Genomic DNA, 24,897 nt, shown 5'->3' on the forward strand with positions numbered 1-24,897 from the left:
TCTAGAGATACTGCGTATGGTTACCTAAGTACATTAGATATTGTTCAGTAAAGACTTACAAAATGTCAACACATCGCATGTGGCCAAATTATGGCTAAACAAACAACACTGGCCAAATTATGAAACAGAAAAAGTAAACTACTCCATCTCAAAAATATATATATTTTTTTTACTTTACTCTGAATTTACTGTATTCTACCATGTATATTTTAGTGAGCATAAGTTCTTTACTTGTTTTTTTTTATATATGTGTGTGAGGGGGTAATGCTATTTTGGTACTATGTGTGAATAGCAGAATTGACAAAAAAAAATACACTTTGAATACAGTTTTAGGGTCATAGCGAAGTGTTAAAAAAAAGGTGCTGATATTTGTAGACGTTGGTGCTTTTTTGCAAATATGTTTCTCAGAAACTTTAATTGTTACACAAATTATAGACACCGTTTTACAGTGTTTATTTATTTATTTATTATCGTGTTTGCGCCTCCACAAATGTGATATGTGCCTTGAGTTGCATTTCAGTAGTTTGGACACAATAATTTAGAAATAGAGCTTCAACTCGAAGATCCATGTTCAACCAGCTGTCACTTGATTGACACTTTCTGTCTGTTAGATTTAGGATTATCTTGGTGCTAAAAACAATGAAAAGGACAGGGAGATGTTTTGAGATTATGCTTGTTTCCTCAGTGCCTTCGAGCCTTTTCAACACGCAGGAGGTCTCTCTGCAGCTTTGGCGTGCAGATTCTCACATGATGCCGCATGTAAATGTAAAAATAAAATAAAATAAAGCCCCGTTGAATATACCGCCGTAGACCTGGAGAGGCAGCGTAATAGCGAGAGGTCCTCCCATGTGATGTGACTGAGGCCTGACGGACTGTTCCCGTCTGTTATGGCTCCTCCTGCCTCGGTAGAACGGGGCCAGACGTAACAGCAGTGCAGGGGAACGGGACCAACACACGGCGAGACGTTTCTAATGGGAGCCACGGCTGAAGATGGCAGATCGTGCAATGCTGAATAAAAATACATAAGACGTTGTCCTCGGCGTCGCCTCTTCTGCTGGCGAAGGCTTCGACATTTCCTCAAGATTACCAACACCCCAAATGAACTCCGTCAGAGCAAGTAACGTTAGCAGAAGACCAAGGCGAGTATCGAGGCCGCGCCCGGTGCAGCCGGAGAGGAACCACCAGGAAAGAGGTAATATTAGCTCGGCTCGTCTCAGCATGAGGGAACCGCTTGTCAGACAGCCAGCTTTTAAGGCGGAACTGTCTTTTTACAGCTGGACGGGTGGTTGTATCGGTCGGGGTGTTACGTTGTGTGTACATAAGTGCGACAGTTAGGAGCGAACGGTGGCTTTAAAGCGGAGCTCTGCGGCGAGGAAACACCGGGGCTTTTGTATTTTTGCCTAGCATTTAGGCCGCGCTTTGTTTTGCTTGATTTCTGCCCCGAGTCGGTCGTACTTTTGCTTTTTTGACTTCATATTCCCGTTTAATTCTATTTTTTGCAAGATAACGTGACACTGTTCGTGAAAATGACAGGAACAAAAGTGTGTTTTTCTTAACTCTTGTGTGACAAACGCACGTCAGCGACCCACAAAGTGGTTTTGTCGTAGCATATGGAGCCTAGCTTGTGTCCGTTAGCTGTTATTATTAGCATCTGCGTCCCGACGTTTACAGAAAAAAATGCATTTCCGACTAATGCACCGTTATGTACATATTTACTAAATAGCCAACAGTGAACCTGTAGACCTAGCGATTGTTACATGGTCACATAGTGTTTGAGGTGTTTTCTTTTTTTCAAGTAACGATGTGTGACATCAGACGTTGTAATGTGAGCGAATTTCGGATGCTTGAACATTTCTTTGATATTTCTGTTTTACATTTACAATTGTCAGTGTTGATCAGCCAGTGTTGGTGGCCCAGTCATTTGAAGGAGAGTAGTCATTTAGTGTTTTGAATATTAATAGGTTTGAGTCAACATTAAAAGCGGGACTTGTGACATGTTGTGATGCTCGCAGCATCAACACATTGCGCCGATTTTCCTTTAACTGAAAGTGAAACTGAAAAACGAAGCATTAACGCACTGTGCACTCACTGTGATAGGATAATGAACTGATTTACTCATATTATTATTATTAAGTTAACCGATATCTTGGGTTGAGCTCTGTCTCCCTTAATTTACTCAAGCCAGGACCTGCAGTGTTATCTATTTATTCTCCTCCAGATGTTTACGTTATGCTCACTTGTTGGGATTAAACATCCATCAGCATAGGTGTAGAGTTAATGCTGTACTGTTGTTGTTGTTTTTTTTTTTTTATATAAAGTGTTTCTTATAATCAAATCATATATTTACATCGATCTTCTAAGCAGTTGTTTTACCTGACCCTGGTTGTTAAATGGATTGTGTTTGTAGTGGTTACTGGCTGAGTAGCAGGGGAGAGTCAATCTTGCAACCAAAGCAACATGCAGGCAGAGTTTGCATCTTTCATCTGAGGTAGCTATCAACTCATCATGCCATGGTGAGGAGGCCTAGAAACACAAGTTTATGCTTTGGCGTGAGATGAATGCCATGGCTGTATTTTACATTTATTTTGCTTGAATTTGCATGCAACTTGTTTATGTTACACTAGATTCTGGAATTTGTACAGTAACAGGTTACAACGTAATGGTTATCAAGGGAAAAAATTAGCAATGTAAAGCTCCAATTTTCCAAATCTATAGTCAACCTTTAATTGAAGATGGAAATCCTTGCCTTGGCATTCAAGTTAAAGACATTGCTGCACACCAGACAATTTCATATCATTCAAAATGAAGCGAGTACAAGCCACACATTCCCTATCACAGAGTGAACATTCAAGCTTAGTTTCAGTTGATTAACTCAAGTGAGCCTGCATTGCATTAAGTGATATAGAAGGTGGATAGGTGAATTTCTAGCCCCATGAACAATTGGACCAAATTAATGAGATTTAGGATGCAAGGAGCTGGACGGTGTTGTCTCAGGTCTCAATCTTTGAGACGTAGCTCGGCCATCATGGACAGAAAGTAAAGCGATTATTCTTCCACAATAATAAGAGCCAGTTGAGGTGGTTTGGGTATCTTACTCGGATGGTTCCTGATTGGCTCCCCACAGAGGGTTACCATGCATGTTCATCTGACACATGGCCCCACGACTGACTGGTGAGACCATATCTCTCGGCGGGTTTGCCAGATCTCAGGGTCCCCTCAAAGAGCTGGGGGGGGGTTGCAAAGGACAGAGATGTCTGGGCTTCTTTGCACTTCATACTGCTACTGCGAACCCATGTGGACTCAGTGAGACGGGTGGATGATCAAAGACACTTGAAGTAATGTTTCTCTCTTTTTTTCCTGTTTTTCTTGCCAATTGACAGATGAGGACGCTCCTGCAGATATGGTTGCAGAAGAATCCGGTCCAGGAGCTCAGAATAGTCCCTACCAACTTAGGAGAAAGTCTCTGCCCAAGAGAACAGTGTGTCCATCTAAGACAAACATGGAGGTACGCGTGTCACGAAATCATGTGAAAGAGACATTGAATTAATACATTGCTTTCGCCTACTAATTTTTCTTTTGTTTACAGGGTGCTTCCACTTCATCCACAGAAAATTTTGGGCACCGACCTAAGCGTCCCAGAGTTTCAGGAAAAAGTCAAGATTTACCAGGTAAATAAAAACGTATAGTTGAGTGTCTTCTATCAAGATGTTTTAATCTCTTCACTACTCACTGATGGTGAGGGATGATTAGAATGCGTACGAGTTGAATCACTTGAAATGTATGGTCTGTTATGTCGGCAAGTACTCAGCTGTTCGTCATACAAAGAGGCATTTTCATCCTGTCGCTTTGAAAGCTACTTGGAATGACTATAAATAGTGTGTGTATTCCAGAGTCCTTACAGACTGATTTCAGTATACAGTATGGTTCTTATGAAAGTGTTGGCATTTGTTCAGAATAATAATATGATGTCGCCAAAGCAATTACATAATACACCTGCTGGGGATGTTTTGTTTGAGTATGAAGGTCAACTTTATCATGGTAGATTTAGTAAAGTACATGTAATATAGTGTAAACTCATTGCGTAAATGGCACAAAAGTGGTCTGTCATTTGGGCACTAACTCCAGCTGAATGGAAAGGACATAGATGTCTGTTGGGATGTGGCGCACATAGTAGTTCGTTGTGATCAACAAATATACATTTTTATTGACAGCTCACATTGTATTCTTGATTTGTGAGAATTTACATAAATATATGTGCAAATTGTAGAGAACATGGAGATAGTTGGGTTAACAGTAGAGGAGGTCTCATCGAGTGAGATGGAGGCAGTGGTGACCATTCAAGAGAGCAGCCCAAGGATGAAAAAGTGATAAATAATAGGCTGCGGGAGTAAAATGTCAAACAGTTTTTCTGTTTTGACCAGTATGAAAGAATTAGGGTCTCTACTTTAGTATCTCTTGTAATTTGTTGCCATTACACGTTGAGATAGTTTCTTTTACTCTTGATGTGTTTGACTGCTCTCTATTTCTGTGTCCTTTGAAATGGTTTCATCCTAATTCCGTTTTCATCCTCTTTCCAGCAGCTCCGGCAGAGCAGTATTTGCAGGAGAAGCTTCCAGACGAGGTGGTGCTGAAGATTTTCTCATACCTCTTGGAGCAGGACTTGTGTCGCGCAGCATGTGTGTGCAAGCGCTTCAGTGAGCTGGCCAATGATCCCATCCTCTGGTGAGCCCCCATCTTGATATCATTGCGTCACTCTGGGGAATCATTTTCTTTATAGCTAGAACTCCATAATATTGATCTGAAAAAGTTTTCAGGATCTCATAGTCAGTTCTCAGCGTTCTTCAGCATTGTTCAATCACACTGAGGGATAGCTCGTCAGCTGCAGACACTCTTCAAAAACTTCAAAATGCTGTGCTTCAGATACCTTCAATGTTAGCAAGGGTGATGTGCAATAGAAAGAGCAGGCAGAACCAGAACATGAGAAACCAGAGAGGCAGGAGATGTGATTAGAGGAACAGGTGGGAAACAGAGTAGAGTAGAGAGCTTTATTCCTCCCCAGGGGGAAACACACACTTACAACAGCTCAAGGTAAAAAGGTGCAGAACTTATAAAGTTAAGGAATTAAAATATGTAAACATATGTAAAAATCTAAACAAGAGCACAAAAAATAGAATATGTAAAAAGAAAAAAAGAAAACAATCCAGTAAAAAAGAAAAATCCTCTAAAAAAAAAAAAAAAAAAAAAAAAAGAGTAGATTGCCAGGATTGATATACACACAGTGTAGATGGGTAAAAGAGATGTACTTGGTGCAGGTGTAAGCGGTACATGTAAGACATTTACAGTGAGTTGTTAAATATCCTAACAGGACTGTATCTAAAGAGGAAACATGTTAGTGTATGTGTTCACATGCATGTCTCCATATGTGCATCTGTTCCCTGTTTATGGGATTCAAAAATTATGATAACAGCTGTTAAATCCTGTACTTTTTTTTATTATCTTTAATTTAGAAAGAAAGTCTTATTTAAAGAAATGTGTGCGATTGTTGGTCTTCAAAAGGGCTTTGATTGGGTGATGCATTTAAATTGAGAGGATGACCGAGACAAATAGACGGAAGGTAGATCAAGTGTTGTGAAGTTATTAGTCCTCGGAAGAGATTTCAGTCACAAATTGCCCTTTTAAATCAGCAGTTGGGATGTATTTGTCTTTAGAAACAAATGTTTACATTGTGAGCAGATTCATTTCTTAATGAATAGATGGAGCAGATTTTAAACCATAAAATAACCAGTCAGTTGTTGGTTTTACCTCTGTCTGTTACCCAATTTTGACACGGATGTTGCTAAATCCACTGACATGCTGTCATATTCCAGGAAGCGACTGTACATGGAAGTGTTTGAGTACACACGGCCTATGATGCATCCTGAAGCAGGGAAGTTCTACCAGATAAACCCAGAAGAATATGAGCAGCCAAACCCGTGGAAGGAAAGTTTTCAGCAGCTGGTAAGAAATCTTCAGTGGTTTTCACGACTCGTTGCTGATCTTGTGAAAATCTCATCTTGAATATTTCTTCATCACATTTTAAATGTTGAGCATTTGGCTGTTAATACAAAGCTCACACGACACTGACAGATCAGCAGAGGTGGAAAGAGTGCTAAAATATTGTACTCCAGGTAAATGGCAGTTGCTTTGCTATAATTTTAGTCAAGTCCAAGTAAAAGCACTAGTCTGACAATTTACTTGAGTAAAAGTCAAAAGTAACTCGTATAAAATGTACTCTGAGTTAAAGATACTGAGTTACTTTTTTTGACAGTGGGAAAATGGTCTCTCCTAAGAAGCACAAGCAATACAATTGGATATAAATTTCAAGTAGTTCTTAATGAAAGGAACAAATTTACAAATTAAATCGCAATGGCAGTGAAACTGTAAATCTATAACTCAAAATGGTTCACAGTCACAAGCATGTTGCTTGACACATCAGCATATCCAGAGTGCAATTCTCTTAATTAATTTATTGATTAAATTATTACTTGGTTATGGACAAGTACACAAAAAAAACCTACTCAATCACAGTAACGCAAGTCAATGCAATTTGTCACTTTCCACCTCTGCAAATCATTCGCGTTAAACTCATATAAAAACGCCAAAACAGTTGACCATGAACATTAGACATTAGAGCTCCTTCAGTATGTTTTAATGCAACTTGAAATCTTGAGCTAATGTCATGTGACAGTGCAACACTTCAGGCCATAATAGTAACATTAAGTATTTCAGGCGAAGAAGAACGCATGTTTAAGGAGCACATAGTTTTGAAATTGTATTTTGTTTGCTATACCATCAACTTCTGAATAATTCAATGTTTTGAATAATTGTTTTTCTCTTCATCAGTATAAAGGCGCACATGTAAAGCCCGGCTTTGCAGAGCACTTCTACAGTAATCCTGCCAGATACAAAGGGAGAGATAACATGTTTGTAAGTGAGCCTTCCGCTATTGGTTTGATTTCCTTCTCCGATATATTTTTGCTCCTATTCACTGGACTTTTTTTTTTCCCCTTTCCTAGTACTATGACACCATTGAGGATGCTCTTGGCGGGGGTCAGGAGCCTCACTTTGATGGCCTGATATTTGTCCATTCTGGCATTTACACAGACGAATGGATCTACATTGAGTCACCTATCACAATGATCGGGGCTGGTGAGCACAATATTTGTCATATCGTCTTTAATTGTGCAATGGTTAATTCTTGACAGTCATTGATGAAATGATCTTTCTTTTTTTTTTTTGCAGCCCCCGGAAAAGTAGCAGAAAAAGTTATCATTGAAAACACCAGAGACTCCACATTTGTATTCATGGAAGGATCGGAAGACGCCTATGTTGGATACATGACCATCCGGGTGAGGCCACGTTTTCTCTTTTCGTGGATCGAATGTACTGTAAATCGGCCCTTTCTAAAAATACGTGTGTTTTTTTTGTGTTTCTTTTTTGGGTTGTTGCTACAGTTCAATCCCGATGATAAATCCGCCCAGCACCATAATGCACACCACTGCTTGGAGATCACGGTCAATTGCAGCCCCATCATTGACCACTGCATTATACGCAGCACGTGCACAGGTAATTGGCTGCCCGTACCATCTAATTCAGTAGATAAATAATAGATAAAGGGATAGACTGTGATGTTTTCTATTGGATAAGAAGTTAGAAAACCGCTTATTTTCACACGTATTTGTAGTGTCAAAAGACTTTTGTAGTGTAATGATTGTTTCTCATTGGGTTGAAGTTTTGACCTTGAGTGCGAGTTTGAATACATGTTGGGGATTCAGGAACGAGCTGCGAGGACTTACTGTGATGACCACTTCAAAGTGAAGTAGTGGACTAATGAACCTGCATTGTTTGTTGCAGTGGGGTCGGCTGTCTGCGTTAGTGGCCAGGGAGCTTGTCCCACGATCAAACACTGCATCATCAGTGACTGTGAAAACGTTGGCCTTTACATCACTGACCATGCACAGGTAATGTATTTGTTTTGTTTAGCTCAAAAGGCACGTCAAGACTGCTCATCTCTGTCTGTTTTTTTTTTTTTTATTGGTTCAAATCAGAATAAATGTCGCTCCACTATGTGAATAAACCGTGAACTTGTTCAACATTGTTCAGGGAATATATGAAGACAATGAGATCTCCAACAACGCCCTGGCTGGGATCTGGGTGAAAAACCACGGTAACCCAATCATCAGACGGAATCACATCCACCACGGCAGAGATGTGGGAGTCTTCACCTTCGACCATGGCATGGTAAGATGTGACTCACTAATATTAAACAGACCGTTTCCTGTTTCTGCTTTGGTATCCTACTGGTTCTTTAATGTTTGTTTTTTTTTGTGCAACGTATGTGTACAGAACAAGCGCTTATTTGTTTTCGTAGTTGTTTCTCATGGATTGAATAGCATCTTTTTCGGACATATAATAGCTTTGTGTTTCTCATTTTTTTTTCCAGGGTTACTTTGAGAGCTGCAACATCCATAGGAACCGTATTGCTGGTTTTGAAGTTAAGGCCTACGCCAATCCAACAGTGGTTCGCTGCGAGATTCATCACGGTCAGACGGGGGGAATCTACGTGCATGAAAAGGGCCGAGGGCAGTTCATTGAAAACAAGATCTATGCAAATAACTTTGCAGGGGTGTGGATCACCTCTAACAGCGACCCTACAATAAGGTCGGTGTCACATGGCTGCAACATCAAATGATCTAAAAAATGTTGTTTTTGAAAGTTCTTAAATGATTCGTTCTCTTGTTCTGACCACACACAGGGGCAACGCCATTTTTAATGGTAACCAAGGTGGGGTTTATATTTTCGGTGATGGCCGAGGCCTCATTGAAGGAAACGACATCTACGGTAACGCCCTGGCAGGAATCCAGATCAGGACAAATAGCTGCCCCATCGTCCGGCACAACAAGATCCACGACGGCCAACATGGCGGCATATACGTGGTAAATGTTTCTTAAATATGCAGCTGTTAAAAAAAAAGGATGACGACGTTCGGTCTTGATGCGTCATCGCTGGGGAAACACGGCAGTGATGGTCGGTGTGTCTTGCAGCATGAAAAAGGACAAGGAGTCATCGAGGAGAATGAGGTGTACAGCAACACACTGGCAGGAGTGTGGGTGACAACCGGCAGCACGCCAGTGCTGAGGAGAAACAGAATACACAGCGGAAAGCAGGTCAGGTTACAGATGAATTACATGTTGAGTGATGTTAAACAAACACACAGCCAGTGGAAGTGCCTCGCGGGTATTAGATGTGATGTATCTGGGTCTCTGATGGGTTGTAGTCACAGTATACAGGCACGTTTGCGTCACGCCACTTCACTCTTGATTTTTGGTTTTAAGTAGATTCTTCCGCCATTTAAAAACGATAAGATTTGACTCTTATTTGAACAGGTGGGAGTCTACTTCTACGACAATGGCCACGGTGTGCTGGAGGACAATGATATTTACAACCACATGTACTCTGGAGTTCAGATAAGGTTTGTGGAGCGGGACAATACAGGGAAATGTTGGCGTGGTTATGCAGGCCGGGCTTGAGTCACATGTTTTGATGCTGAGCTCATTGGCTAAAGAAGGCAAATTAAAAATGTTTTTTAAAGCGATTACTCACGCTGCCTTGGTGTCCTTGTTTTGACAGAACTGGCAGCAATCCCAAGATTAGACGGAACAAGATCTGGGGAGGCCAAAATGGAGGAATTTTGGTTTACAACTCGGGTGAGAGGCAGAGAAGCATTTTATAATGCGCTTCAACAGGCTTGTTGCTCCCTTATGATGTTACTTCACATTAACCTAACATTACAACATGCATATTTGTTTTTCAGGCTTAGGCTTCATTGAGGACAATGAGATCTTTGACAACGCAATGGCCGGAGTGTGGATCAAGACAGACAGTAACCCCACTCTGCGGAGGAATAAGATCCATGATGGGAGGGATGGAGGCATCTGCATATTCAACGGAGGACGAGGTAACTCATCACCCTGAGCTGGCACAGTTTCTCACGACTGGTTGTGAAGTAAAACTTTCCTGCACAGTTTGGATGTTTCCCCTGATTCGAATCCATAGTTTCTGCAGAAACTCTCATCAAGTCATTCAATTAATTTTAAGTGAGAGAAATATTTGAAATTAGGATGGACAACTGATGGGTGACTGCGAGTGAAACGGAAGTGTCGTACTCTTTTCTAAAGAGACGAACTGGAGAGGTTCACTTCCTCCTGTCACCTTTATAACCAATCATGTATTTATTTTTGGAAACTTAAGTATAGAGGCCTGATATGGCCCATGGACTTTGAGGAACCTGGAGAATGAGGATGGACTTACAATCCACAGACATGGAGCTCTAAATAGTTGAACTGAGTTGCATAGATCTTTCCAACTGATCTCCAAACATTTTGTTAGGGTGCTTTGTGTTGGCAGTTTGTAAGATTAACACGGTATGTTCTGTCATCAGGGTTGTTAGAAGAGAACGACATCTTTAGGAATGCCCAAGCAGGTGTCCTCATTAGCACCAACAGTCACCCTGTGCTGCGGAAAAACAGGATCTTCGACGGCTTCGCTGCAGGTGTGTAACGTGTTTTACTCCAGCTGGAATCCGCCATTATCCAAAGCTGTAACTAAGGTCTTTTTTCAGTACTTTCAGCATTCATAAAGTGTCCGTGAACAGATGTATTTTTTAATTAAGAACAATTTGCCACTTTGATTGAAATGGTGATTATGTGTGCGTGTATGTATGTGTCTTAATCAAATAGGCATTGAGATCACCAACCATGCCACGGCAACCCTGGAGGGCAATCAGATATTTAACAATCGTTTCGGAGGATTGTTTCTTGCATCTGGCGTCAATGTTACAATGAAAGGTACTACACAAAGATCTGAGCACATCTTTTTGCAAATCCCGGCTTGCCCGATTGTAGTGCTGAATGCCCAACCACCGTTTCCTTTATGCTAATTTCTTCTGTTTCCACCAGACAATAAGATATTGAACAATCAAGATGCCATTGAAAAGGCTGTGAGCAGAGGTCAGTGCCTGTACAAGATTTCAAGTTACACCAGCTACCCAATGCACGATTTTTACAGGTAATTCAGTTGAAGCTCACCGTGTAACCACAGTACCATCAGTGTTGATTGCAGTTGTTAACGGACTCCCACTTTGTGTCGCCGCAGGTGTCACACCTGTAACACAACAGACCGCAACGCCATTTGTGTGAACTGCATTAAGAAGTGTCACCAAGGACACGATGTGGAGTTCATCAGACACGATAGGTGAGTTATTGATTGACATGGCCCATATTGATAAACGTGTTGTCGATGACAAAAACATTTTGACTCTAAACATTTTGTGGTTACAGAGCTAACAGCTGTTATCCTAGAGAAACTGTGCAGTCATATTGAAAAAAGATTGATGCATCTATTTCTAATTCAAGTGAAGTCAAAGCTGAAGCTGTGTGTTTGGTTTGTGGAGAACAGGTTGTGTGTCTCCAGACCAAAATTTAGATGAACTGAAGTCAATTAGTGGTTTGCCATCCACGTCAGCCCTGAGTTTGTCATGTGAGCTTTCAGGGTAAATAATTGCCCAACCTGATAGAGACAAGACTTCTCATAATATACCTGGTCCAGACTGGCAACACTTGTTCGTGTGCATGCCTTTTCTGCTTCCACACTTTCACAACAGCTGATCATGTTTAATGGACTGAACGTTTGTCACAACACTTGAGGGTAAAAGCTTTCCGTACTGCTGTTAGTATTTCAGTGGAATTATACCACACATCTGCCCGTGAAGAGGCTTTTTAACAGCTCTGTAAGAGAACTGACCGCAAACAGACATTAATCAAAGGATTTTTTTTTTTTTTTTCGTCTTAAGTTTTTTTTATGGATGAGTTTATACAGTTTGAGAATAAACATTTATGTTTGTGTCCGCTCGTCATAGCCAACGTTTCTCAGCCTGTGATGACGACGAATGGCCGGTAGTTACTGACCTTGTGGTCTCTCTGCTTTGCAGGTTCTTCTGTGACTGCGGTGCCGGGACGCTGTCTAATCCTTGCACGTTAGCTGGAGAGCCGACGCACGATACAGACACACTGTACGACTCGGCTCCCCCTATAGAGTCCAACACACTGCAGCACAACTGAGCCCCAACACCTCCAGGACCTTGTGCTCTGCAGCAGTAATGGACACAAGACACTTTAAAGTTGTGCAGTGGAGGAAGAATTCCCAGCTAAAATACAGATTCACTTTTACAGAGCATATACAGCCACTTTTAAAAACGTAACAGACTTGGGATATGAATATGCCTGAAAGAGACATTCTAAGGTGTGTGTGGGGGGGGTGGGGGTGGGGGGACGGGACGGGGGGGGGGTAAAAACAAGCAATGCCTCGCCTTTTCTTCTTCTTCTGAAATGTTTCGAAAGCAACGAGACCTGTGGGACAGAGCAGAAGAGCAGCTGACTCAGGGTTTGTGGGTGTGTTGACTCGTTCAGCCAGCGAGAGACGGACAAAACCCATCGTCTGCTTTCAGGAGAGGAAGGAGACACTGCAGTGATGTACAGACCCGCTATGGACAGGCGACCATTTCAGAAGAGGCACAACTTTTCCCACGAGGAGGCAAAAAAAGCCCCTAAATACAACAATGCTTCCATCACTGAGCGACCGACGTGCTCGTACGACGCGTACGAGAAAATTGACCTAGCACTTCAGCTTTTTATTTTGTTTTTTTTTTCCTTTGAGACAACTGTTGATTTGATTTTAATGCTTTTGTGTAGTTTTGTATTTTCATGCAAAAATCTTACTGTACTTGAATGTCTTTATTTTATTAAATGTGTTAATTTTTTGTTATTATACCCTAGAATTGCTGTAATTATACTCATGTCGCAGTATCTAACTTCTTTCTGTGAAAGAGATCAGAGAAAAGAGAGCAAAACACTAAAATAGTTTCTCCAGCCACATTGACTCATTTATATTTGCAATACAAAAATAAATGTAGAGGTGCTTTCACAGGATTTGTACTGTTGTCCACTTGGTATGGAGGTTTTTATATGCCAGACAGTTTTACATAATCTATGCATTTATTGTTTCATTCAGTTTCCTTGTTGGCCTGTCATGCAAGACCCAGTTACAAGGTCTGACCAGAAAGACGTTTGGTTAAAAAAAATCTATACCGATTTTCCTCTTTGCTGCCAGAGAAATCCACAAATTGTCAGGTCAGTTGCTCATTAATGAACAAATCACATTGCTGGTGGAAGTAGAAAATGTTCATCCCTCCGATAGGTAATTACCTTAAACTGTTTGGTTGGTTATACTTTCTGTTGAACTGTTAGTGGGATTATCAGTCTGTAGATACTATAATCCGTGTACGTTTGGTTTGTTGAACTGATATGCTGCTTTGTGGTCCAGTGATACACAATTTTCTATGTATCTGACTCCAAATATGTTCACCAAGTGTAAAGTCCTGTGAAAGCACACCTTTTGATGTTGTTCCATTGTTTGCCAATGCTGCTGGAGAATTTAAAAGCTTTTACTCTACTGAAGCTGAGACAAGTATCTATATACAGCGCTTTATGGTTTCATTGCCCCGCCCCCTCTCCTCCCCCCTCATTCATGTGTACTGGTGATTGTGGGTTCTCATACAGACTGAAATGTATGCATGTATCATAACATCTAGACTTAATATATTGTGAAGTATTCAATAACCGTTATGTAGGCGCTAGCGTGAATTAAAAGGGTTTAATTTCCTAGGTGAAACATTGTCATTTTTTAAAAATAAACTTTATTAGATCACAACAGTAGTGTTTTTTTTTTTTCCCCAAGAGCCGACGACTCAAAGAATCAGTGGTTGCCGTCATACAAATTACAGAGTGTTGAGCATTTGAACAAGAGAAGTGAGGTCTGTGGCATCCGGCGAAGCGTCTTCAGCAAACTGGCACAGCTTCCTGCAATGTGACATGATGGAGGGGGGAGGAGGGGAATAAACATTTAGGTTCCTCTGATTGGATATCACTTCACACAACACCACGGCTGATACGTACTTGAACAGTCTGAGGCTGATGGTGTTCTTCTCAAACTCTCTGGCCTTTCCATGTCCCGATTGTATGACCTCCTCTGGCAGGCCGGCCAGCCGAGCGGCGTTGAACCCGTAACTCTTTGGGCAAGCGCCGGAGATGAACTTGTAGAGGAATGTGATGGTCTCCTGACTTGGATCCTCACATTCATTCTCCACCATGCACGCCTGGAAGGGACAAGACGCAACAAATTGGTGCGCTGCAAGTGGATCACACGTGAAGCACAGAACCACAACAGTGTGTTTTTTTTTTTTTTTTACAAAAAGCTACTTGATCAAAAGAAAAGTTAAAAGCACTCAATAGAAAACAGCTGCATAGAGCATTCATTACAAAAAATTAACTAAGAAAAGGTACAACTTTCCCTCACTTGTAGTGCAGTTGCTGGATGCAATATCTTTATAGAGAATTGTTTTTCCCTCAATCAAAATGATAAAATCTCATGAAATGTAACTGAGTTATCTAGCAGAACAATATGTTGGATATAAGCTGTACACTACTTTCTTTTTTAGCTCAACTGGCTCTGCTTCTCTCACCATATGGCCCAGACGCACTGCACAGTTGTTTGCGTAGTCCTCCACCAAGGAGTGGTAATGAGTCGAGAAGAGGGTCCGGCAGCAGATCTTCTCAGCGAGCTCTTTTACGACGGCGCTGGCGATCGCTGTGCCATCATACGTTGCCGTGCCCCGACCTGTAACCAGTGAGCAGCTAAGTGAGAAAGCTCTGCAGTATTAACGAAGATGCAAGACCGTCTAATATCCTCAGAGTATTGAGGAGTTTCATGAGTAGAAAAACGTACCTAATTCATCCACAAGCACAAGTGAGTGTTTGGTGGCGTGGTGCAGGATGCTGGCGGTCTCGCTCAGCTCCACAAAGAACGTACTTTCTCCTGTCAATGAAAAGGGGACAAGACAGAGGTTTCTCCATGTGGCTGGAATCTAGATTTAGCCTTCCATGTTCGCTGAAGGAAAATGTGAGTTTACCGGCCATGATGCGGTCAGAGGCTCCGAGCCGTGTGAAGACTCGGTCGACTGGCGTGAAGCGGAGACTCTCAGCTGGAGCGTAGCAGCCGAGCTGGGCCAGAATGATCACAAGTCCACACTGTTGGAAAAGAAAAGCACGAAACCTGAGGACGGACATCTTTCACAAGTTCTTGTAGATTCACAGCAAATGACCTCGATGAATGACCGCACCTGTCTCATGAGAGTGGACTTTCCGCCCATGTTGGGCCCAGTCACAAGCACACAGGAAGCTTGACTTCCGCCCTCATTAGCTTCACTACTACCAGGGCAGCCGATGAAGATGTCATTTGGGATGAAGTCGTCGCCAAAAAAGGTCTTGGTGACGCACGGGTGGCGAGATCCAGTGATTTCGATGAAGGGCGCCACCTGCTCGCCATCCTCTGGCAGGATCACCTGTGGCCTGGTCATCGGTCCGTCTCCGCCCTGGCTGTAGCGCGACAAGGCCAGCAACACATCTGTGAGAAACAAAAAGACACCATTTTGGTCATAAAGCCCAGGAACTACTAAATATTTAAACATCCGCTTTTTAAAAGGGCTTGCAAAGAAATCTGGTTTATGGCTTGCTTACAATGATTCCAGGGGAGTATTTTGCAGCTCGGCGCCGTTAAAGCTAAATAAGTAAACACAAACCTGTGTCTGAGGGAGGCCTCAGTGGTGTGAAAACACATTATGTAGCAGCACAAGAGGTTGGTAATAAACTGCGCAATTATGCCTCCTTCGGCCAGGAATCAACACAGCCATACAATTTCCGTAATGGTGAAAAACAAACTGATTAATGTGAAGATATCCGTGCTTCATATGGAATAATCGCTCAGTGACTATCTCATTTCTAATCAGCACTCAAGAGTGGTGCTTCCAATCTATGTTAAATACATAGTATGGAAGTTATACTTCCAACAGCTGCAGGAAATGTATTCGGAACAGACACCTGCAAAGCTTTTATAAGCTGACAAAAGCACGTTCAGACAGTTAACAACAAAATGCAGAAAGGAAAGTGTCATTACCCAGCACTGCCATGCACTCCACGCCGGTCTTCCAGTCCCTGTAGTTCTTGTCAAAGTTGTAAAAGAGCCTCCTCATGCAGTCTTTCAGCGCAGCGTCTCTCTTCTCCTCAAAACCTTGCAGCTCTGAAAACATCCGCTCGGACTCCTTGGTCACGTACCGCTTCCAGCCTTTCTTTGTAGACTTCACTTCGTATTCCTCGGGAATGTTCCTCCCAGAGACGCTTTCGGGAACCTCCAGCTGATAGCGGTTGCGACCGGTCCCCCAGTAGGACACGGTTCTGCAGCCCAGCCTCTTCTTCTGTTTGTCCAAGTAGTCCATCAGCTCTCGCTCGCAGGTTTTCATGTCAGCCAGAGCCTGGTCGTACTCGGGGTCAAAGCCGACTTTGGGAGTTATGACGCCGGTAGTGCGGGCTTTCTGGTGGTCAAAGGCCGTGTCCCAGCGCTTGAGTTCGGCAGACAGGTCAGGAAACAGGCCCTTCTTTTCACCCTTTAGAGTGACAAGTTGACGAAGCAACGTGGAACGAAATTCACTCAAAACTGGTTCGAAAACGGAGATGATCTCTTGCATGGTCTTAAAGCCTTCCAGTGCTGACAGGAAGTCCACTATCTTGCGCTTGCTGTAAATGACCTCGTCGTAGAGAACCGCCCTGCTGTCGGGGTGGTCCTGGCCTTTCAGAGTGCCGATGCTGTGGATTTTGCTCAGGAGACGCTCCAGATCAGGGAGCTTTTTGAGCAGGTCGGCGACGTCAGTGGCCTGCGCCTGAGCGGCCATCAGGTCCTCCACTGCATCCTGCCGGTCTGCGATGGATGTGGGGTTGCAGAGAGGAGCACAGAGCCACTGTTTCAACAGCCTCTTCCCAAACGGAGTGGAGCAGGTGTCCAGACGCTCCAATAGCGTCCCTTCTGTTCCGCCTGTGCCATTCTGAAAGATTTCCAAGTTTGCCAGAGTGACTCCGTCAAGCACCATCCTCTGACGAGTTTGAGCAAAAAAACTGGCAGGTCCAAGTGCTTTCTCCATCTCCACGTCAACAGGGACATATTCTTCAAAATTAGCCATCGACAACAACTCCTGGTCCACCAGACATTTCTTTAGGTAGAATATGCAGCCGCCAAACGCTGACAGAGCGAGTTCATAGCCCTCTTTAGGGGTGAGGCACAGTGAATCGCTCTCAGAGGTCATGTTTTTCAGGAGAGCAGGAAGGAAACCGTTCCCTGAGCCTTGCTCGTTGCCAGTGCTCTCTTTGAAGTAATCTTCTTCGGAGAGAGTTTTCAGCGTCTTCTGAGCATCCCAGAACTGCGTCCCTGCATTAAGTCCTTCTTGCAGAGCGGAGGACAGCGATGCTTTGAGAATCTTGCGCGTTTCCACAGATGGGTTTCCCTTTTCATAGAGCACTTCAGCCGGGGCAAAGTGTGCGATCAGGGTCCGCAGGCGAGAGCAGTGGCGGTCGTCCTGAAACTGGCCCACATGGAAGTAACCCACGGAGGTATCTACGAAGCAGACGCCATACGTACGGCAACAACCGGAGCTCTCCTCTTCAGCTTTTTCTTTCAAACTCAGAAGGAACTTGCTCTGACTCTCCGATGGCGCACCGTCCAACACGCTGTACGTTTGGGTTCCACGTGTGATAATACGGCACACTTCTCTTTTCACGACGCGGTCAAACTTGGTGGGCTTCGCCAAGGTCTTGCAACGAGCCTCCATCATGTCCGGGGTCTCCGTCTGCTCCACTCGAGCCACCTTGTAGCCCTTTTGGACAAGAACATCTGAGAATCGTCCAAAGCCGATCTCCGGGAAGCCCGAATGTGCCCAGCTGCCCTTCATAAATGTCAGTCCCAGCTCATTGACTCCGATCACGGCATCCATGTGGTAGAGTTCATAAAACTTCCCCACCTTGAAGAAAACCACTGTATCAAACATTTCAGATTTGAGCTGCCACCACCGGCGCATCCCCGGAGTGTTTCTGTTTTGAAAGTCTTCTGGCACGTACAGGGTGGTCGGATCATAGTCCTCCTCAGACTGTCGCCGCCTCCGCTTGTCCTTCCTCCTTCCATCCTGCAGCCACTCCAGTTTCTCATGGTCCCAGACAGTTGTAGCCCCAGCGGACCCCGACCCGTTGGCTTGGCTCTCGAAGCTGTCGGGTGCAGAGAAGGCAGACAAACGAGACTTTGTGTCTGCTGCTACTACCGGATTAGCTCGTTTGGGTCCAGCGAAGGGGGCGGCGGGGGGTTTTGCAGGCTTGTCTGCAGGGCGTTTACGCTTAACCGGCTTAATGGGACTGTCAGCCTCCGACTCTTCAATGCTCTCTTCTCCCTCCTCTTCACTGCTAGCTGCACCCTCTTCCTCCTCCTCACTGCTGGACGCTGCATGCTCGGGTTTGAACTCATCCCCCGAGTCGTCGCTGTCAGAAGCTACGACAATGCGCCGGCGTTTGGGTTTGCTTTCTTTTTCTGTTGATGCTCGGGATGAACGTCGACTGACTCTAGGTGCCTTCGTGCCCTCAGTTTTCTTTTCATCTAAATCACTGACCTGCTCATCATCACTCAGTGATGAGTTGTCAAGCTGGGGAGGGAAAAAAAACCAAACAAACAGGAAAAAGATGATTGATCAATGACAGAGGTGATGAAATAGAAGAAATGCATTCCTTATAAAGACTCTTAAGGAATATTTATGCAGAAAAATAATGACATGTTACAAATATTCAAAGTGGCTAATGTCATGATGATGTTTTACATTAGCCAAGCAACCAGCTTTTTTTTTCACGCCATCTTCTGATTCACTATGAAAATGGCTGGACTGCAGCAGAACTCTGGTTCAAGTTCTGCTAAAACACAGTACAACAACATACTTTGAAAGACGAGTCTAAATTAAACACGCTATCAATATTTGGTCAAGTTAAAAACATTCAACACGTTACCTCCATTTCTTCATCATCATCATAGTCATCTTCCTCATCAGATGGATCCATGCAGAGAGACATCTTCAATCTCTTTTCAGCGCTATCAAACATGACTTCATCAGCGAGCTCCATTGCGCGGCGGATTACAGGTTTACCACAGAAGAAAGTCCCTCCAATTTTAGCATCGCTACTGTCCGAGCCTGTAACGGTAGAAATAAAAACATCACGTTCACACCGTCTGCACCAGCCTGACCGAACACCAGCAGTTTTAAGAGGGTTCGCAGGAGCCAACCTTGGTAGTCTCTGACATATTTGGAGCTGACCCAGCCTCGAGTGGGAGGTTTGTCAAAGAAATGAACGTGTATGCGCTGCTCACGGCCGCGGCCCCGGCCCCTCATCTGCTGACCAGTTAGGGGTTGGGGCACCACCATGCATGGCCACCAGGGGTGTCCCTCCAGCTTGGCCCACACCAGAGCACCAGCAGTGAAGGGGCATGCTGGGCTGCTGAAGGGACGAAAAATACACACATTTAAGTAGGAAGTAAAGTACAATTTCTATCATGCAATCTGCTACATCATTTCCCAAAAAGTAGGACACGATGTAAAATCTAAATAAACACAGAATCTTTATGCACTGACAAAAAAAACAAAAACAAAAACAAAAAAACAAAACAATTGTCAGGTGTTAAATCACACTTTATTGCTCCATTATGAGATCTAAAGTTTGCATGTGATTGGGTTGCATTGCTTCCAGAACATATTTTATGCGAGTTTAAGAGATTTGTAAATAATTGCTCTCACTTTTAATTCATATTTTATAGTCTTCCAACTATTTTGGAAAAATGGGGCTGCACTTTGATAGATTGACGTCATAATTTTACAGAGACACACAATTTGGATTAATACTCAAATTCTTTGAGCTGCCTTGTTTTCATAAATTGACAGTGATTCGTATATGCATTATTACTTCAGGAAGTATGACAAGTCATTGTACCGGTATAACTAGAGTAATGTAGCTGTAGTTGTACACGAGCAGTGTCAGGATTCTTTCAAGTGATAAATCTCAGCGTAAAGTAGATATATTTCAGCACCCACTGAAGTGACATTACAAAACGCTGAGCGGCTCTGATTGTACCACGTGCGACTTGTTTTATGTTCAGGGCGTCTGAGTGCACAGAAGTAAACGATAGTTTTTATTCTATTTGGGCAAACTGGTGTTCCGAGACTTACAGCAAGAGAAAAGCAAAGCGAGACTCCAGCAAGTAGACCGCTCCAGAAACCAACTCACCTGTCTTTAGCAGCTGAGGCCTTGTCGCCAAAAAGCTTCTTGATCCCGCCGCTCGAAACCTTGGAGGCGCTTTTCCGTTTGACTTTCTGGGTCTTGTGTTTCTGCGGAGATTCTGTCGCCTGCTCTTTCGGAGAGGAGTTGGACTTCTTCACGGAGGAAGGCAGGTCCGCCTCCACTGGAGAGGGACTCGGCTTCAGTTTGGCGACCGGCGGCGGGGACTTGGTGAAGAAGTTGAAAAGCGAGCTTTGCTTCGCCATGTCTGCAAGATGACCCGACTTTTACTGTGTTTTAGAGATTATCTTGTGCCGCGGAACTCCACTGCTCTAGCCTAGCATCCAGCCGGGCGCGAGTGCTCCCAGTTCGCGGGAAATACAGGCGTGTGGTGTGGAGGGGGTGGCCCAAAGCAATAGCCAATCACAACTGAGTACACTGGAATATGGTGACCACGTGATCCAAACACAGCTTCTCTTGTTGGACACAAAGTTGGCGCTCAGGGTTTAGCTTGTTCTCCTCGTTCTCTTTTTTTTATATTTAAAAAACTTTATTTGACGGATGTGGACATGCAGATAAACGACACACGTCTTCGCCTTGTTTTTTCAACACTTGATTAGACCAATCGAGTCTCAAACCTGTTATAACAAGGTGTTAATCCTGTTTCTAAAAATAACACTTGACATAAATATCTGTAACACTTATACGTCAGTCCATTCTTACTGGTTATTCATGATAGTTACTGACTATTGACAAATAGACCTCAAATACATGGTGGGTATAATTTCCATTCAAATATTTTGATTTGTTCAGAAAGACGGTACCAAGCAGTCAGGACATACTACGGACAAACAGTGTGAGTGTATGTTGTGTCCTCAAGCACTTTTAAGCAAATCATTCACAACTCTTAACAAATTATGTTCTCAGTTGCTCGGAGTTTTGAGTTTTTCAAATTACAAGACCTTTCCCAGATTAGGATATCATCATCATCATCATCATCATCATCATCATCATCATCATCATCTTCTTCTTCTTCTTCTTCTTCTTCTTCTTCTTCTTCTATTAAATGTCAAATGCGCCACCAAATGGTAAAATAGTATGTCACTTTCAAATGTTGATATGATGTTAATGATTTAGTAGAAGTACAATTTGTGCAAATGATTGCATGAATTTCGTTAGTAATTACATTTATCACAGAATCTTTTTTTGGGGAAAAGAGGCCTCTATCAACTGTATAAACATGGCATATTTGAGTTAGTGTGACTTTATTGAGACAATTTCCTTTGATAGTTTCGAGATAAATACATAGAAACATCGATTCAAGCTACTTGATAATTTCAATCTCACTAATCTGAAGTGGACTGGTATATCTGACTGAGGTCTAAATAGCAAATTGATGGATGGGTATTTTGTCAGTGCAGAAAAGTAAAAATTAAAACATTCATCGTCGGAGCCAATGCTGTCTGTTAAAAATCATGAAATTATATTTTAATTTCATAGAAGCACAAGTTGATTGCCCTCAGTGTGAATGCAGATAACGCTATATAGAATGTAGACGTCTCTGCTGTAATTCACGGGTTCTGTAAACTGTATTAGTTATTGACTACCAGCAGAGAGCAGCAAACAACTGCAAGTCTCATGAATAATGGCCCTGGTTCAAATAAGATGACACAACCAGCTGTATCTGGAACTCAAAAAATACAATTCCCCTCAGAAATCCCCCGTTTGACTCAAAATGTTATGTTTGTGTTAATCAGTTCCAGTGGCTTGTGTCCATATTAAGAATGCATATCTCTTAAAACTGTATGTTATTTAAACAAACCACACAAAAAAAAATCTTAAAACTTTGCAAGAATGAGCAAATATCCCATTTTAAGTAAAACATTTCAGTTGAGATGTCAACAATCATCTCGACATGGTCTTGCAAGCACCGATGCACTAAAATGCTTAACAACACACATTGATGTCCATAGTTGAAATATTGTGTGAGCAGATCACAATATTGCGTCTTGAAAATAAGGGTGGCCTCACATATTCAAAACAATTGAACGTCCACCCACTCATGACTTTTCGGCATATGGTGTGTGGGTGATAGAAACATCTAATTGGGATAGTATTATAAAACCATACACAGGAGTGGATGTGATGAGCTGTTTTCATTCAGACAGATATTCTTGAACAAAACAAATAAAAAATATACACATGAACTGAATGAACTCACCATGATAAAGATCTTTGTCTTCAACACAATTGGACAGCTTCATTCATGGCACCGATTCGGCGAAGCCAGATACTGTTGTGAATTATAATTCTCGAATTATTATAACCACACAATTAGCAAAGTGACATTCAGCAACATTTATTGCAGCCAGTTGTGCTTCCACCAGTACATAATTTAAGAGGTTTGATACTCCACAGAAAAAGGAGGAAGTTCCTCATCTCTTTCCTGAGAAACTTTCAGCTTTGCAGGAAGCAGTAGTCTGTCGAAGAGCAGCTAATTACCAGGGACAAAAATTTCCCCGAAGCGAACAAAGGCCTCTTTTTAACTGCAGACAGTTTGACTTGTCTTGTTGAGAGAAGCACAGGTATTTTCTAATAATATCATCACTAACTACTTTGTAGTGAAAGGTCCAATAAAGACTTAACAAAGTGACACTGAGCCGGCATATGAGGCCAATTAATGGAGTTTGCTGTGGCTTCATCATTTCACCTTCTGCTCACTTTCAGTGTTGCAATGTATTCTGTGTGAAAGGTCTCTTTATATGAGCTTACCATTTGATCAAAATGTTATTACATATCGCTAATGACTTAAGAGATGGTGGCCAATAGTTACTGAGTTATTGCAAAGGAATTGTTCAATCAGAATCATTGCCAGGGTGGGTGACATTTCATCATAAATCAAGTTCAATGTTGTTGAACTCCTGCCAAGGTGTTTGTGGGGTTTGTTATCAAAGCCATGGAGTAGTGGAGTAGTAGCTGTATCAAACTGTGAAGTAACTCTCCCTTCAAGGACCATTTGTAAGATTTCGTCACACTGACATTACTGACCGCGACCCTTTCCTTTCACCTTCTTTCCTTATGTGTAAAATAATCCAAGACGGCTTTCAGTTATTGCTAAAACATGGACTGCCCTCTCTCCCTCTATGGCTGTGGACTCTCATTATTAAAGCAGATTTCAAGAGTTTATTTCAGCAGACACTCGGCTCTAAGTGACACAGTGTTTGTTGTAAGTGTCTTTGCTCATTTCAGGCTGATAAAGCTGTTATTTTCCTGCTTGGCACCCACACAGCTGAAATCTCTGATGTACTTGAGCTCATTTGTGCTCTCATGAATTCCTCCAGCATTTAAACCAAGGCACATTCAGGATGGATCACCATGTTGAGGCTCCATCAGTCGAACACTTTTTTTTCTTTTTTTTCAGGTATGTCTGGTACTGGCCACATGCAGGTGGACTCACAACTTGTTTGCACTCTGCTTGTGATGCTCAAGACATCAGGAGTTGATTGAACTTCCTGATTGTATTTGACCCGTCAGACAGAGGCAGTTTTTAGTAGATGTTATTAGTCTTAAGCTCCTGCTGTCACTGTCACTACCGCTTGGCCAAACCACCCTCAGAAGTGTGACAATGTGTACACACGTCTGTTAGTAAAGAGACTACAGATTGCAAGTTAAGTGTTTTATTAGATTATGTGATCAATATACTCATCAAGACTTAGTACAGTTGAATTAAATCACACAAACGCTGCCATTAAAACAGCAACAGTGGAAGTGGATGAGTCCATATTCAAGAGTCCCTTGATTTTAAGAGGCCCAGGTTTAATTTTTTTGAAGTCAATTCATCTTATTGCTTTCTGCAATGGAGACGGTTCTTTGCAAAAATCGTCCTAAATGTATTTCCAGAAACAAAAATTGTAATGAAATATAGGCATGGGAATAATAGTATTGTACATTATTACTGCTTAAAGGACAAATTGCTAATACCTGTTAAAAGTCAAAGACAAACAAAAAGAACAATTCCAAATAGACTGGATCAACGAATTAAATACTTTCTTTAAATGACCCCCAACATTTCTTCTTCTTTGTCCTGGTCCACTGTGCTTGTCTTTTTTTATGTGGCCTCTCCTCTGTGCACAGTGAGTGTTTGCCTGGCAGGCACACAGATAAGGGTGATGCAGCAGTGCAGAGCAACCACAGCTGACATGGTGAGTTTCTACTGTTAATGTTAAACTGTGTTTTGTTATGTGTCTCCTCTTCTCTTCCTTTTTTTTTTTTTTTAATGTTCAGACAAAAGGACAGCAATGTAAATTCACCTCCAAACCTTACAACACATTTATATGCAGAGCATAGAGACCTTACCAAATTGGTCCTTGAGGATGACATTTTTGTTGGCACGCTTGATGGAGCTGTGTCAAGGGTTTTTCAGAAAAGATGTGAGCTGGAAATATGAAGTGGTATCTTGAATACGATTGTTACAGCTTGTTCTGGCCTCAGTGATGTGGCCATCACCCGGTATCAAAGCCGCTACCATCAAGATTTATGTGTGCCGATGCACACATCTAATCTGACTACGTCATGAACTGGTACTGTTGGAGACAAAAACTCTTACTTTTACTTT

At 42.5% G+C, this 24,897-nt stretch overlaps 2 protein-coding genes across 4 annotated transcripts; one reads left to right on the forward strand and one right to left on the reverse strand.

Annotated features, from left to right (window-relative positions):
* Positions 1-932: 932 nt before the first annotated feature.
* On the forward strand, positions 933-12,332 carry LOC308138818 (F-box only protein 11). Of its 2 annotated transcripts, none has more exons than XM_080508077.1 (22): positions 933-1,192; positions 3,381-3,505; positions 3,587-3,668; positions 4,578-4,722; positions 5,868-5,997; positions 6,883-6,966; positions 7,056-7,188; positions 7,282-7,388; positions 7,494-7,605; positions 7,894-8,000; positions 8,143-8,280; positions 8,483-8,700; positions 8,795-8,975; positions 9,084-9,206; positions 9,426-9,511; positions 9,670-9,746; positions 9,854-9,997; positions 10,481-10,591; positions 10,779-10,886; positions 10,998-11,106; positions 11,194-11,292; positions 12,029-12,332. In XM_080508077.1, exons 1-22 carry the CDS (start codon positions 1,099-1,101, stop codon positions 12,156-12,158), a joined length of 2,643 nt encoding a protein of 880 aa, XP_080364203.1. In that variant the 5' UTR covers positions 933-1,098; the 3' UTR covers positions 12,159-12,332. The 2 variants fall into 2 exon arrangements, with proteins under 2 accessions (XP_080364203.1, XP_080364204.1); XM_080508078.1 differs by having other exon boundaries at positions 4,581-4,722.
* Positions 12,333-13,813: 1,481 nt separating this feature from the next.
* On the reverse strand, positions 13,814-20,548 carry msh6 (mutS homolog 6 (E. coli); the record flags this gene model as incomplete). Of its 2 annotated transcripts, none has more annotated exons than XM_080507346.1 (10): positions 13,814-13,955; positions 14,052-14,251; positions 14,618-14,772; positions 14,881-14,970; positions 15,065-15,182; positions 15,275-15,558; positions 16,108-18,667; positions 19,023-19,204; positions 19,297-19,505; positions 20,292-20,548. In XM_080507346.1, the coding sequence occupies 10 exons, from the start codon at positions 20,546-20,548 to the stop codon at positions 13,874-13,876; spliced, it is 4,137 nt and encodes a 1,378-aa protein (XP_080363472.1). In that variant the 3' UTR covers positions 13,814-13,873. The 2 variants fall into 2 exon arrangements, with proteins under 2 accessions (XP_080363472.1, XP_080363471.1); XM_080507345.1 differs by having other exon boundaries at positions 19,297-19,508.
* Between the last annotated feature and the right edge of the window lie 4,349 nt (positions 20,549-24,897).

This window comes from Blennius ocellaris, assembly GCF_963422515.1.
Source record: "Blennius ocellaris genome assembly, chromosome: 13".
Taxonomy (NCBI): Eukaryota; Metazoa; Chordata; class Actinopteri; order Blenniiformes; family Blenniidae; genus Blennius; species Blennius ocellaris.

Excerpts from the sequence above, each read along its gene's own strand:
- LOC308138818 (XM_080508077.1), top strand. The coding sequence starts at position 1,099 with ATGAACTCCGTCAGAGCAAGTAACGTTAGCAGAAGACCAAGGCGAGTA. Across the intron at positions 7,389-7,493 it reads TTGGATACATGACCATCCGG|TTCAATCCCGATGATAAATC; the intron begins GTGAGGCCACGT and ends TTGTTGCTACAG. Across the intron at positions 10,887-10,997 it reads CGTCAATGTTACAATGAAAG|ACAATAAGATATTGAACAAT; the intron begins GTACTACACAAA and ends TGTTTCCACCAG.